The sequence below is a fragment of the Astyanax mexicanus genome, chromosome 20 (genome assembly GCF_023375975.1).
Source record: "Astyanax mexicanus isolate ESR-SI-001 chromosome 20, AstMex3_surface, whole genome shotgun sequence".
Classification (NCBI taxonomy): domain Eukaryota; kingdom Metazoa; phylum Chordata; class Actinopteri; order Characiformes; family Acestrorhamphidae; genus Astyanax; species Astyanax mexicanus.
Window position 1 is genome coordinate 25,326,942 of NC_064427.1, and position 15,336 is coordinate 25,342,277.

A 15,336-nucleotide genomic window follows, 5' to 3' on the forward strand; every position below is an offset into this window, starting at 1 on the left:
AAAAAAATTAATGCTAAGACTAAATTACCTCAGCTAATGTTGCAATGCTAGTCCTGTATAGCTTGTATCTTGGAGCTGGAAAACTGTTTGTCAGTCTGTAAAGAGATGGTATACTGATACCAAGCATGGACGCTTTATTTATATACATTCTTGAAAGCAGAGTGAGTACATCAACTGAAACCTGCCGTTTGACTTCATCCTGCTAAAATAAATCCTCTGTTTCTTTGTTAGAGGAGACATAAAACATATCAAAATATTTAATTAATCTGTAATACTTTACTTAGTATCATTTATTTTGGTCTTTTCACTAACTTGGCTGAAGCATTCAGTTTTTTTTAAACAACCTAATGCTAAGGCTAAATTACCTCAGCTAATGTTGCTATGTTATCCCTATATAGCTTTTGTCTTTCATCTAGAAAACAACCACTTTGTAAAGAGATGGTAAACCTATACAAAGCATGATAACTGATGTTAAACGCTTTATTTTAATTAATTTAGTGAATTTAAACCTGCCGTTTGACTGCTCCCTGAGCTGAATGCTGGAGGGGGAAGAGTGTGGGTCTGCTGCTGTTGCTTAAAAACAATCCTGTTTTTCTTCTAAAGGCGATAGTTTTTTTTTTTTTTTTTATCTGTAAAAAATGGTTTAGTTTTCATTTATCAGCCTTTTTTTTACAAGTATGGCCAAAGCAGTCGAAAAATTTGTCAGTCAGTCTTTTAGGAAACAGTATAATGCTACGGCTAAATTACCTCAGCTAATGCTACTGTACGAGCCCTCTGGGTCTGTCGCTTTTGCATAAAAAAAATTCTCTGTTTCTCTGTTAGAAGAGACACTAAAAAAGTTAAATTGTTATAAATCAGTAATAAATTGTTCAGCCTTTTCACATATTTGGCCCACAGTCTTTTAAAAAACAACATAATGCTTAGGCTAAATGGCCTCAGCTAATGTTGCTATCCTAGTCCTATATAGCTTATATCTTTCAGATGGAAACTGTTTGTCAGTTTGTAACGAGATGATAAACTGATAAAAAGCCTGATAAGTGATGCTGAATGCTTTATTTATTTATTCATTTATTTATTTATTTTTTTATGAAAGTAAAAAAAGTTTGGGCACCCCTGATAATTTTCATGATTTTCTTTTATAAATCATTGGTTGATTCAGATCAGCAATTTCAGTTAAATATATCTATATAAGTTCTGAAATTAAATTCTTTAAACAAAATTAGGCAGGTGCATAAATTTGAGCACCCTTGTCATTTTATTGATTTTAATCAGAGACTGTAAAAAAGATGGACGCCGTGTCGCCGTTCCCATTCATTCAATGAAAATGAAGCCAAAATCTTCCGCCATGTTGGCGATCCTGAAACCTGAGTCTGCGCAGTAGACACCAGAGGAGGGAGAAAGACTGTGGAGAGACAGCCTACTCATTTAAATAACCCCGCCCCTGAGGGATGCGTCGCAGTCACAGACTGCAGAGCGGAGTGGAGCGGTGCTGACGGTCTGTTATGGGTCCCGCCCATAACCAGCCCTTTTACAATAACCACACCTTTTTTGAATAGAGCTGAATAACGTTTTAAAAAACGAATTCTGTGGGGATATAAAAATTTGACAATATAAGCAGAGGTTACACTAGCTGCTGCATTTAAATATTGGAGGTAGAATTACAGTATATTAAAAAAAACGTGATTGAAAGTTGTCTGTTTTGCCATTGAAACCTATGGGGATGGGTGGGGTTACACGGCTTTCTGAAACCGAACAGCAGGGGGCGCCCGACCTGTGGTGGCTTCATTTTTGAGAGACGATGCTCTGTCCAGCTATACACAGTCTATGATTTTAATACCTTTATAGCTAATAATTGGATCATAAAATTTGTTTGGTAAGCTAAATGACCCTTGACCTACATACACAGGTGAATCAAATTATGAGAAAGGGTTAAGGTAGCCAACTTTTCTCATCTTTTTATCTTCGGTAAAGAATGGCTATATGGGCCTCAAAACAACTCTCAAATGACCTGAAAACAAAGATTGATCAACATCATGGTTAAAAGTATATTTTGTCAGTTTATATCTGTATATTTGCAGTTGCTAAATATTTGGTCCATCCCTTGATCCAATTCTTAAATATTATGTTATTATTAAATCTACAGTAATTTCTCGCACAAACAGTGCGACAAAAAATGCATTAATTACATTTATTGAGTAAGGTTGTTACCAGCTGTTTCCAAAGCAATTTTGCTCACTGGCTGCCAGGATACTCAGTAATGTTTGTCGGCAAGAAATGTGTTTATTTAGAGGCAAAATTTCCTTCCGTTTTCCTGATTATTTCGCCTTTGCGATTCTTTTATTTTTTTTAATAATTGGATAATTCTGAGAGTGCCCTTTTGATCTTCCTCAGACTCTGTGCAGCTATTCTGCCTGTCCTCAAAAATCACAAAATACTGCGAGTGTGTGTTTTATAAATCCCCCAAACAGCACAGCCATCATGGAGTTCAGGACAGATCCTTTTTGTACATAAAATGTAATGCAGGTCCTTCCCAAAATCCAGCCGCAACCTGTGTTTCCAAGATAACATGCTTTTGAAATTGGACAGGATGAATGTGTACATATCTGCGCCCGGAAACTCGGTCTGTCCCCAACATAATCCTTTTTACCATCTAGCCATGTGGACATTTCCCTGAGTGGAGGTTTTATAGTGTGAAACACATTAAAGTCAGAGTTATTTTCTAGTCAGGGAGCATTTCGATGTTTCCTGTAATCACAGATGTCAAAACATCACAGTCTGCTCGTGTGATAGTGCACTTTTCCTTAGAGAGAAAGTGTCAGGGTTTAAATCAGCTGTGTTGTTGTGTAAAACAACCATGTTCTATATGTCATTTCAGAGCTGATCCTCAGAAACTGGACGCTTTTATCATGGACAAAGCCCTCTTAGACTATGAAGTGTCCATTGATGCTGACTGCAAAACTCTCACAGTGGGGAAGCCATTTGCAATTGAAGGCAAGTAGCGTTTTACGTATTTTATGTAAATTTTTTTGACTCTAGAAAATGTGGGTTCCATCCAACAATGAACAATAAAAGGAATGACGTTCATAACAGCAGTATTATATTATTTAGGTATAGTCTTGCTCCTTTTATATGTGGTTGGTGTGATGCAGTGGATAACACCACCACCTGCCAGAGAGCTACCTACTATGTGGGAGACTGGGGTTCAATTCCAGGTCTGGGTGACTGAATGCTGTGCTACACCAATAAGAGTCCTTGGGAAAGACTCCTAAAACTAAAAAAAAATGGCCCAATTTCTCTGTAATATGAATAACCATGTAAGCCATAAATGTAACTATACCACAGTTAGTTCCAAATCTGCAATGTGATTGGCTAAGAGGTGTTCTATAAGTTCCATTATCAGCCGGTAATGCACTGTAACCGAAGCTCTCCATGTATTAATCCAACGTGTACAGGTAACCTAGCAATGATGCAGCACTTACAAACCAAACAGAGCAGCGATGAAACTATTTTAACTCGTGGAGTGTTTATAACCAAACAGATAATATTTTTTCGTCCTCTTTAACTCAAAATCTATCAGTAAACAGCAATAATGGAACTGTGGTATAATCACAATAATACACTCGAGGTTTGTGCTTTAACGTGTAATATTGGCACAGCTGTGCTGATCTACGTGCCAATATTACACATTATAGCACGCAGCTCGACTGTATTATTGCTTAAATGTAAAAACACAATTCCAAAAAAAAAGGGTGGAATGGTGTTTAAAAGGTAAATAAATGTAAATAAAAGTGGAATGCACTGATTTGAAAATCTCACGGATCCATATTTTTTTTCTTTTTATATAGAGCATACTCAGTACCATCCAAAAAAATTGGACATACCTTCTTATTCAATGTTTTTATTTTATGTTTTGTATACATTGTAAATGAATACTGAAGAATAGGAACTAACTGTGTAGTAACTTAACTAACTGTGTAGTAACTTAAAAGTGTTTAAAATACTCTGTGATTTAGTATTTAGGTGCTCTTGTCTGTGGTTGGTAACTCAGAACTGATTAACTTATGCAGTGCAACAGAGGAAAGTCTTGTTCTTCCTTTCCTGGGGCAGGCCTGATGAGTGCCTGTTTTATCATAGCGTTTTTGTTGGTCTTTGCGACTGCACTTAAAAAAACATTTAAAGTTCTTGAAATGTTTCTGATTGACTGACCATCATTTCTTAAAGTATTTTCTTTCTTTACTTAGTTGAATAGGGTTGTTTTTTTCTCATTTTTAAAGCAACATATATAAACTGAACAGTGTTTGTTGATTATTCGATATGCACAATATGCTCAAACCTGCAATTCTAATGTCCAGAGAATGCTCTCTATTAGAATTTCTGCTGTTGTTAACCTGATACTGTTTCTTTGATTGGTTCTGTCAGTAATAACAATGACATTTAGATGTATAACATAATGTATCATGTATATAATATCTGCTTCTGGTCATTATTGATATATAACTTATATATAATGCATGTTTTATTCACAGGCTACGGCATTGGTCTGAAACAGAATTCCCCTCTGACTTCAAACATCTCAGAGCTGGTCAGTCAGTATAAGTCAGATGGATTTATGGACATGCTTCATGATAAATGGTATAAAGTGGTGCCCTGTGGTAAAAGAAGTTTTGCAGTCACAGAGGTGAGTATTTTCAGTTACATCAGCATCCAACCTGTAGTGTAGCTTGCCATAAAAAAGGTGAAAATATAAAGCAATTAAGGTGTGAAAATATGATTTCTGTGTTTTCTGTGTGAAGTCTTCTAAATATAATAGTCAGTCGTTTTTCAAGTTAAAGCAAAAATTGTCCACCCTGTCACACAGCTCAGCATGACGAAGGAGAGAAATATATAACAGAAACAAAAAGTCTGAAGTCTTATAAATCGGATAAAAAGTCAGTCATGTTTTTACATTAAAGTAAAAATTGTCTACCCTGTCGCACAGCTTAACATGACAGTGTGGACAAATACATGAAATACAAGTGAAAATCCAAAGCAATTAAGCTGAGAAGTTGCGATTTATGTGTAGTCTAAAGTCTTATAAATGTGAAAAAGAGTCAGCGTAATTATTTTTAAGTTAAAGCAAAAATTGTCCACCCTGTCACACAGCTCAACATGACGAAGTAGAGAAATATATGACAGAAACAACAAAAAAGAGAAATGTTAAAGCATTTAGGCTGGGAAGATACAGTATGATTTCTGTGTTGTCTTATAAATACAAGTGAAATGAAATACAAGTAAAAGTCTAAAGCAATTAAGCTGGGAAAAATATTTCGGTGTAGTCTGAAGTCTGAAGAAATATGAAAAACAGTCAAATTCAATGTTTTTAAGTCAGCTCAAAAAGTGTCCACCATGTCGCACAGCCTAAAATGACAAGGTGGACAAATACATGACAGAAACAACAAGTTTGAAGTCTTAAAAACATGACTTTGACTCTTTATTAGATTTATAAGACTTCAAACTTGTTTTTTCTGTCATGTATTTTTCCACTTTATCATGTTAAGCATGTTAAGCTGTGCGACAGGGTGGACAATTTTTGCATTAACTTAAAATTAATTACTTTGACTCTTTATCATATTTATAAGACTTCAGACTACACAGAAATCATATTTTCCCAGCTTAAATGCATTATATTTTCACGTTTTTGTTGTTCTTGTCATGCATTTGTCCACCTTGTCATGTTAAGCGGTGCGACAGGATGGACAATTTTTACTTAATAGCATGATTTTGACTCTTTATCATATTTAAGTTTATAAGCAAAATTTGTCCACCCTGTCACAGCTAAACATGACAAGGTGGACAAATGCATAAGATAAAAGTGAAAAATAAAGTGCTTATGTAGTAAAAATATGATTTCTGTGTAGTCTAAAGTTTTATGAATATAATAAATAGTCCTTTATTTTTAAGTTTTGACGGCCAACACACAGTACTCTGACAACGTCTATAATTGTATGATTTCCAGACGTTACAGATGGGGATCAAACACTTCTCAGGGTTATTTGTAATGCTCTGCGTGGGCGTGGCGCTGTCTCTGCTCACCACCATTGCTGAACACATCGTCCACCGCTGGGTGATCCCCAGAATGCAGAACAAGCCGCAGTACCAGTACTGGCTTCACACCAGTCAGGTGAGTCGAGCTGTTCCACTCTGAATGTGTTCTCTGTGTAATCTGATTGTGCTCCGCTGATGTATTACAGCATTAGGGGAACACTTGAGTGGGTAAAAGCTAACTGCATTAGCATATTCCTGAGTGCTGTTTCTTCATTTTCTCTCTTTTATTACATGTTAAATGATTGTCCCCTCAGAGATTACATCGAGCACTTAACCCGACCTTCAGCGAAGACAAATTAGCCACTGTGGCGAAACCAGAAAAAAGGTATGGAGTTAATTATTGCACAGCATGTACTGAGATACATTCATTTTCCCACTAATTAACACCAAAGCTAACAAGATCTAATGCTGCATTCCATTTATTTCTGAGGTCAGATGTCTGAGCTGGGAATGACTGGTGTTTTATTACAATACTATTTGGAATGATAATAAGAGTTCATAATTTTGACTGATATGAGAAACAGATTAAAATGTATTAAAGCCACACATACAGTAGGATTGTGTAATGCATGTTGAACACAACATGCTGCTAGATGTCTCGGTTGTAGAAAGTTGTAGAGGTTCCTAATGGTGTCCTGCAATAATGCATACTATACAGCTCGAATATTCTCACGTATTTCCTGCAGATTTCAAGATAGAGGTGGAGAGTTGATGGCATGTCCATTAGCAACCTACACCCTCTACATTTTCAATCAATGCTAGGACAGGTGATTAAAGTTCTTAAGATGGCAGCAGCATGTGGATGAGCATTGTCCTGTTGGAATTAGAGACCGACCGATATGGGTTTTTCTAAGGCCGATGCCGATACCGATCATTAGTGGTCAGAGTCAGCCGATGGCCGATGTGACCTGCCGATTTTTAGGGCCGATATGCTATCGTATTATATTTATTTGGCATGCTTAAAATCATACTAGTAAGAGGAGGCACAACAGTTGTAAACTTCACACAATTTATTGAAAATAAGGTTAGCATTTTATAGTGACTTTAATGTTACTATATCACTATATGTTAATAAAAAAATATTAATTTTATTTAGATTGTATTATCCATAACATTTTATTTTATTCATTATATAACATATGTTCTATATACACTATATATTCATGTTTATAGTAGAAATATTATGTTGGCTATTATATAAAATTTACTGTAGGGGCCTACTAATTAACAAATGTATGACTTGTTGCAGTCTGTTAGTCTATTAATTATTCATTTTAATATGTTTAACAGAGTGCAAGAAGACTTCCATAATGTGACAACTTTAGATAGTTACTCCAAAACGGCAAAGCTAATTTCTTCTTCAACTCCATGCAGTTGAAAACGAATGGACATGGGAGGACAATGTTATAAAATGTTCACATTAGGGCTGCAGCTATTATTTTACAAAAATGGGTGACGTTTAAATTAAGAATAAAATTATAAATAATGCAAAAACAGACAGGTGCTGTAATTTAAATATAGCTTTATCTGTTTTTTTTTCTTCTTCAAATGAGCTCCTTAGCCAGAGAAACGCGTCTCATCAGCTGTACTGGAGGTTCGGTGCGTGAGCGGAAAATGAGTTGAGAAAGCTGAAGAGCGCGGACTTTATAGGTTCAGGATAAAATGAGCTTTTATCAGAAAAGTCTGGAGGGGGTTCTAAAGTAGAACCCGACAAAACAGAAAATTCTGCTCATCGTTTCATTTAATATCTAACAGCGCAAACCGCTTTAAACGGGTGAGTTTTACAGCAGAACAGCAGGAGGCGGCATGATTTAATGTCTGTTTGTAGTGAAGGAAAAAGAGATGTTTTATTTTAACTCCATTATTTTAGAAACTATTTGTTTTATTAATTCGTTTACAATAAAGCTTATTTATATACAGTGTTGGGAGTAACGGCGTTAAAACTAACGGCGTTACTAACGCCGTTACTTTTTTTCAGTAACGAGTAATCTAACTAATTACTATGACTGTAACTATAACGCCGTTACTATTTCCGACACCCCGTTACTGCACGTTACTTTAGCAGCTCTATGAACTTTTTTTTTTTATTTCGCTTTGCCCTGGTTAACCCCTCCTCTGTCCGGTGAACTTGAGCTTCTGGCCGCTGTGCCTGTGGTTTGGCGTGGTGAAGTGAGGCACAATTGTGACGATTTGCGTGCTCTAATCAATTCAGTGATTGCCGTGGACAACCCAAGTTCCGAATTAAGGACGTTAAGCTCTTTTTAGCTGCTCCGGTTTTTGTGCTGCTTTCTATTTTAGAGCTTAGATTCTCTGCCCGAATCCCACCTGACCTGAGGACCGACCCGAAATCAGGCTCCTATTTTTATTTTATATAAAGCTCTGGTGTGATAATTACAACGTTGCTAAGTAACCAATTATTATTGTTCACTAAAGCGAACGAAATAGCGAAAATTGAAAGTGAAAAACATTTGTGTTAACTGAATCTAATAAAAACGGTAATTAAAAGGAAAAACATAACTATCTCGAACTGTATTTTGTGTTTATAAAACTAACTAAAACGAACTGAAATTACTGATAGAATACCCTCATTTTTGTGTTTAATTTATTTATAAGCGCTGTTGTACAGCGGAGTTGTACAGCGGGAGTTGTTGTGCCGAGCGCGCGGCACTCGTGGTCCGTTAGTCCGTTAGACGCGTTTTTCCGCTTTTTTCAGTATTACAAGTTTTAGTAATTTTCTTTGGTTGTGTGGAGAATTTCGTTTTATTTTTTTGAAATTCGTTAGATTATATTTTTGTCAACATTTTGGGTTTATTTTCGTTTGTTATTTTTTGTTATTTTTCTGAAATTTTCGTTTCTGAAGAAGAGACGTCAGTTATTTTATACTAGAGCTTATAGATAGGGCTTGCCTTGCATAGTCAGGGCGCATTCCAAATGCACTCCTGCCATCAACGCTAAGCATAGTTTCGTTTGGAGAGAAATGCTACAACATGCAGTTGAAATTCTATTCTTTTTCAGTAAATGAAGCAACATCACAGATTACTAATCATGAGAGAAAATATAGACTTTGGGACACTGGATTGTAAAAATGGATGCCTTACCCGTTGAAAGTCTTGCTCACTCTTGAAACCTTGCTCTGCGTTCCAAGTAGCTGCCCGCAGATGTGCCGGATTAAAATCGGCGCGGCCAAATAAGAAAATCGGCCGATGCCGATTGATAAAAAAATAACAAAAATCGGCCGATTAAATCGGCTGGCCGATCGATCGGTCGGCCTCTAGTTGGAATAGCACAATAGAATATGTGTGTTCAGAAAAGGTAGGTCCACTGGTTGTAGGACCTCATTAACAACATTTTCAATCAATCAATCAATCAACCTTTATTTTAACTCGGATGTACATTGACGGCAGCCCTCATTTTCAATGTAGCCGAGCATTTACAGAAACAGGGATCGACATGACAGAGAAAATAAAACCTAAATTTAATCATTGTAAAATAGCAGTAATTAAAATATAAAAATAGATAAAATAAAAGTAGAATTAGAATAAAATAGAAAAGAAAGTAAGACTAATACAGCAAAATGGGTTCAAATTTAAAAAGCAATAATACAAAACTATTAAAAATAATAAAAATAATAATATAATAACTATAAGAATAATAATAATAAAAAATAAATAAAATGAAAACAAAATAAAAAAAAGGAAATAATAAAACTAAAAGAAGAACTAAAATAAAAGTTAAGGATAAATAAGATTAAGTAAAACAGGAACAGGCTGTCTGAAGGTGGTTAGATATTAATAGTTTAAAATGATTTAGTGAAATCAGTGAGCTGAGTTTTAGAGTTTCCTGTAGTGAATTCCAGTTCACTGGTGCACTGTAGCTAAAAGCAGATTTTTCCAGTTCACTAAAAACCTTTGGAACCTGGCAGGTGATCCAATCACTAGAGTGAGTCAGATAATTACTGTTTTTTTTGGGTTGTCAAAGTGCCTGTAATGAAGAATTATTAAAGTTGATGATCTGGCATTGTTTAAAATTGGTTGTCTTTATCAAGACAAAAGCAGGATGGCATTGGTTAATATTTAGTGACAATTCATAGTTTGTGTCTTGGTGGAGACCACCAACAAATGTGGTCAGTGACAATATCAATGGTTACACATGCAGAAGGTCTGGTGTTATGGTGTCCCACAACCGGTGGACCTACATTTGTGCTATTCCAATAAGACAATGCTTGTCCACATACTGCTATTGTCTCTGGAGCTTGTCTTGAAGACACAAATAGTTTCTGTGTTAGACAGTTTCTAAGACTCAGGATTGGTGAGGATCTCCCAGATTTCCAAGTTGGAAATCTGATCTCAGTGATTGTGGTCGGCATTACCAACTCCAGGAAGAATCCTAATGCATGTACAGAAGCAGAAACATTCTGATTGTGCTTTATCCATATGAATATCAGCAGCTCACAGAATGCAGATTGCTATGTGGTGTTCTGAACTAATAGATGTTGAGTTCCTGCCAGAATCAATCTCAGACTGTCGGCTCACTAATTTGGATAGATTACCAGGTAAAAATCAAATTACTGGGTCATACTCTCCTGAATGCCAGTGTCTTAGCATTTCAGAGGCCAAATATTGACGGCTATATAATAAAACAGCTTGCAAAACAGATTTTACAGCTCCCTTATTGAGTCAGTATCCTGCTGAACCAGATAGTTATGAACAGAAGTCGTCAAGAAAACTTCAAGATTTTAAAGTCTGAGTAACAAAGGATCTTAATTATAAAGGATCTTGTTGGTAAGGAATCTTGATGGTAAATGATCTTGTTGGTAAAGGATCTTGTTGGTAAAGGATCTTGTTTGTAAAGGATCTTGTTGGTAAAGGATCTTGTTGGTAAAGGATCTTGTTGGTAAGGAATCTTGATGGTAAACAATCTTGTTGGTAAAGATCTTGTTGGTAAAGGATCTTGTTGGTAAGGAATCTTGATGGTAAAGAATCTTGTTGGTAAAGGGTCTTGTTGGTAAGGAACCTTGTTGGTATAGGATCTTGTTGGTAAGGAATCTTGATAGTAAAGAATCTTGTTGGTAAAGGGTCTTGTTGGTAAGGAACCTTGTTGGTAAAGGATCTTGTTGGTAAGGAATCTTGATAGTAAGGAACCTTGTTGGTAAAGGGTCTTGTTGGTAAGGAACCTTGTTGGTAAAGGGTCTTATTGGTAAGGAATCTTGATGGTAAAGGGTCTTGTTGGTAAGGAACCTTGATGGTAAGGAACCTTGTTGGTAAGGAATCTTGATGGTAAGGAACCTTGTTGGTAAAGGGTCTTGTTGGTAAGGAATCTTGATGGTAAAGGATCTTGATGGTAAAGGATCTTGATGTAAAGGATCTTGATAGAAAAGGATCTTGATAGAAAAGGATCTTATTGGTAAAGGATCTTGATGGTAAAGGATCTTGATGGTAAATGATCTTGATGGTAAAGGATCTTATTGGTAAAGGATCTTGTTGGTAAAGGATCTTGATGATAAAGGATCTTGATGGTAAAGGATTTGAAGTAAATAAGCTTGATAGAAAGGAAGCTTGATGGTAAAGGATTCGAAGTAAATAAGCTTGATAGAAAGGAAGCTTGATGGTAAAGGATTTGAAGTAAGTAAGCTTGATGGTAAAGGATTGTGATGGTAAATGATCTTGATGTTAAAGGATTTAGAAGTAAAGAAGCTTGATAGAAAATGATCTTGTTGGTAACAGATCTTGAGATAAAAGGATCTTGATGAAGAATTTTGATGTTAATGGATCTTGGTAAAGAATTTTGATGGTGATCTTCAATGTAAAAATTGGAATTGGACATACAATAATGTTTACAAGTAAAGGGTCATAAGACCTTTAAGAGGTTCTATAACCACCCTAATACATCTCAGTTATAAACATGGTTCTTTGTGGGAACAAAACCAGTTCTTCTATCCATGACTCATTGAAGACCACTTGAATTCACTTTTTGAAATAAATCTATTAATATGTTATTACTTGCTATTAATACAGCAAACAGCTAATAGTAATAAATAATAACTTCACCTCTAAGGCTTGTTTGTGGACATGATTTGCATTCTGTCCACTAAAAACACATTTTTATTCTCGTCTCTGTGAAAAGGTGCAACATCGGGAACAACCAGCAGCCGCTGTGGAGCACTTCAGAGAACTCCATCTGCACCCGGCGGCATCCGTCCAACCAGGAGGGGCAGCAGAACGACTTGGAGTGTTTACAGTGCAAAGAGCTCTCGCTCCCGCCCCCGCCGGTGAAGAGACAGCTTCCCCTGCAGGCCACGTCCAACGGGAAAACGGACCTGCTGGGCCTGGCGCGCAACCCCATAGTGCAGGAGCTGACGGACCTGGAGTCACAGATCCAGATCATCAAGCAGCAGCTGCAGATAGCCATGAAGAAGAAGAAAGAGCTGGAGCAGTATCAGCAGACAAAAATGGCAAGTGAGCCCTAGAGCTTCCGGAGCTCTTTTTGTGGCCGGACTCTCGTGTGCACTTTTCTCGTGCAGCGCTCTGAGACTCGGACCTAATGGCGGATTATCGCAGATTCGCTTCCTGAGGGAGTGAAGCGGTCTCAGTGTGTACCTCTGCACATCTTTTTAAAAAGGCAGCGTTATTTTTCTCTATCGATTTCTTTGGAATTCACACTGGACTGACCAAATGCTGCTCTGAATATGTGGGAGAGGATGCTAATGGATAAGAGAGTCAAAGGGTTAAAAAAAGGCCGATTTATACTTCTGCACCAAGTCAATCTGTGTAGTTGAGTTGCATTGGGCATCAATTGCACCAATAAAACCCTAGACTAGGGGTTGGCAATTAAGTTTTGCCGCGGGCCAGATATTTTCCAAGCCATTACGTGGCAAGCCACAAAAAAAAAAAATCTGTTTTGGAAAATGAAGTGTAATGGGACGAAGCACTACAGACTAGAAGCACTACTGGGCTCTCCAGCCCAGAGGGTTGTTGAACCCAATTGCAGAACAGCTGACCTCAAAGCAGGTAAACCGAAGAAGAAAGGAATAAATAAATAAACACACCGCTCCTCACGCAGGATCGAACCCGTGTCTTCAGGGTCATGGTCCAATACACTATCACTGACCCAGCTAGTGAACTGAGACAAAATATAAGCCTTTATAAGGAGAAAGAGAGCCCAAGAACAGGCGGAAAAACATGAACGGGCGGAAACTAAAGTCACGCCGAGTGCGACAGAGAGAGACAGGGGAGGAATGTAAACAAAAGCTCGCCAGAGAAGCATTTTATTTATTTTTTATTTTTTCATTATCGTTCATTATAGTTCAAACAACCTCACGGGCCAGATGTTGCAAGCTCCTGCAGGCCACCTATTTTTATGTTGCCGACCCCTGCACTAGGCGAAGACGGCAAAGATGGCAAAGAATGAAATTTTTGAGATGCACCTGAATTTCTTATCCTAGGAAAAACAAGTGCCAAAAAACCTTCAAAGAACTTTCATTAATTTAGATTTTTTCATTATTTCTGAACATATCAATCCTCCCTATTACATTAATGCAACACAGATTTGAAGCAGAAGCATAAATCGGCCCTCAGGAACCTGGATACGGCCAGCATCCCCCAGAGCTCTACTTTCACTGGTACTGTAGTGTGTGTTTTTGTGCGGGACTGTCCGAGGGGGGAAGATGCTCTGTGTATCAAAGCGACAGGTGTTTATTTATGGTGTCACAGTGTGATGTATGGTAGCACCTCCTGCATATTGATATAATGCGCTCCACCGTTTTATAGAAGAAAGCATGATTGCTGCCTCTCGGTTTGCGACGGGGGAGTCTTTACTGTCAACTGCTAAAGGGTTCCCGGCCTGTTCATTAAAAAAGCTTTCACATACCTTGGAATTTGAGAAGGTGGATGTTTTGTCTTTCATTTTGTCTTGGAGTTCATTTGTTTGGTATAGGGTTATGTGAAAAAAGGACAGCATATGTAAAACTCTTTCTTTTTGAGCATATTTAGGCATTTGGACATTCTGTCTTAATTTGAAGAAATTGTGATATAGAGATAATACAGTCTAAACTCATAAAACTGAATAATTTTTTTGAGGAAACGTTAGGAAACACCCTATTTTTAATTTTAAATTTTTTATATTTGTTGCTACATAAAAAGCGTTAACCCTTTCAATCCTTGCATCCAGTATAATGAACATATTTCCATATTTCCTTTTTTTGTTAATGTTGTGTTGCATATAACACTAACTGAGACTAACTTTTGTTCATCAGAATAGAGCATGAACCAGCCAGTGAACAAGTTTACAAGCCAATGAAACAGTAGCTTAGCCCCGCCCACTTCACTGGAAAAAAAATGATTGGAAGCTCTCTAAAGCTAATAAGGCAAAATAATAAGAGGTCATTTTTACTAATGTATTTATGTGATTTTTACACTTTAATCTTGTTTACTGTGTAGGAATGGCTTGTGACAAAGAATGAAAAAAAAACATTTTAGTTAATTACATTTAACTCAACATATTATATTATGATATTAGTTTCTTATTTTATGTTCCATCAACAAGGATTGAAAGGGTTAAATTAGATTCAGGTGTAGCAAATGATTAGAACATGGTTATAAAGGTTTTTGGAGGAGCCTTTCTTTAATTTAAACTTATTTAAATTTGGGCAAATCAGATTTTTTTGTATTGAATAGGTATCAGTGTAGGTGTCAATAACTATGTAGCATCACTGTTGGATCCCCACACTTGATTTGATTTGAGACTGGTTGATGTCTGTCACTAAGATGTATTCTAATTACATTGTAAACCAGCTCCAAATAGAGTTTGGGTAGAGTTAGCAAAAATTCTGATTTTTTTTTGCTGTCCGAATTTCCCAAAATAAATCTAGATACAATCTTGGTATGCCAAAAATCAGGATTGGGCTAGCAGGCTGAATGAAGCCTTATAGGCTATGTTCCCATTACCAGGCTGAAGTGACTCAAATCGAGCTGTGTGGACAAATGTGATCTTTTCAAATAAGATTTTAGTGCAAGTTTTTGTAGCCAATGGACAGTTTTTCCTAGTCACGGAAGACCAGATTTTAATCTCTATGAATAGGGAATGAGTAAAATACTCAAAACTTTAAAACATCATGACTAGTTCGTAGCATTTGGACTAATAATAGACATAAAATAGTGATTTTTCAGCTTGTTCTGGCTGCTGCGCTTGTGCAGATCTCCACATCGAGGGAGAATTTCTCCACTAAGGGACTGATGAAGGCCTGTGTAATGTGAA

General features: G+C 36.8%; 1 protein-coding gene across 1 annotated transcript in view; it reads left to right on the top strand.

The window, feature by feature from the left end:
• The window catches only part of grin3a (glutamate receptor, ionotropic, N-methyl-D-aspartate 3A), a 34,196-nt gene extending 20,246 nt beyond the window's left edge, over window positions 1–13,950 (top strand). Inside the window, exons 5-9 of the mRNA XM_015607071.3 lie at window positions 2,876–2,991; window positions 4,527–4,678; window positions 5,996–6,160; window positions 6,339–6,409; window positions 12,208–13,950. Coding sequence (XP_015462557.3) covers window positions 2,876–2,991; window positions 4,527–4,678; window positions 5,996–6,160; window positions 6,339–6,409; window positions 12,208–12,550 — 847 coding nt within the window. The 3' untranslated portion in view covers window positions 12,551–13,950. The remainder of the gene's footprint in view (window positions 1–2,875; window positions 2,992–4,526; window positions 4,679–5,995; window positions 6,161–6,338; window positions 6,410–12,207) is intronic.
• Window positions 13,951–15,336: the final 1,386 nt, after the last annotated feature.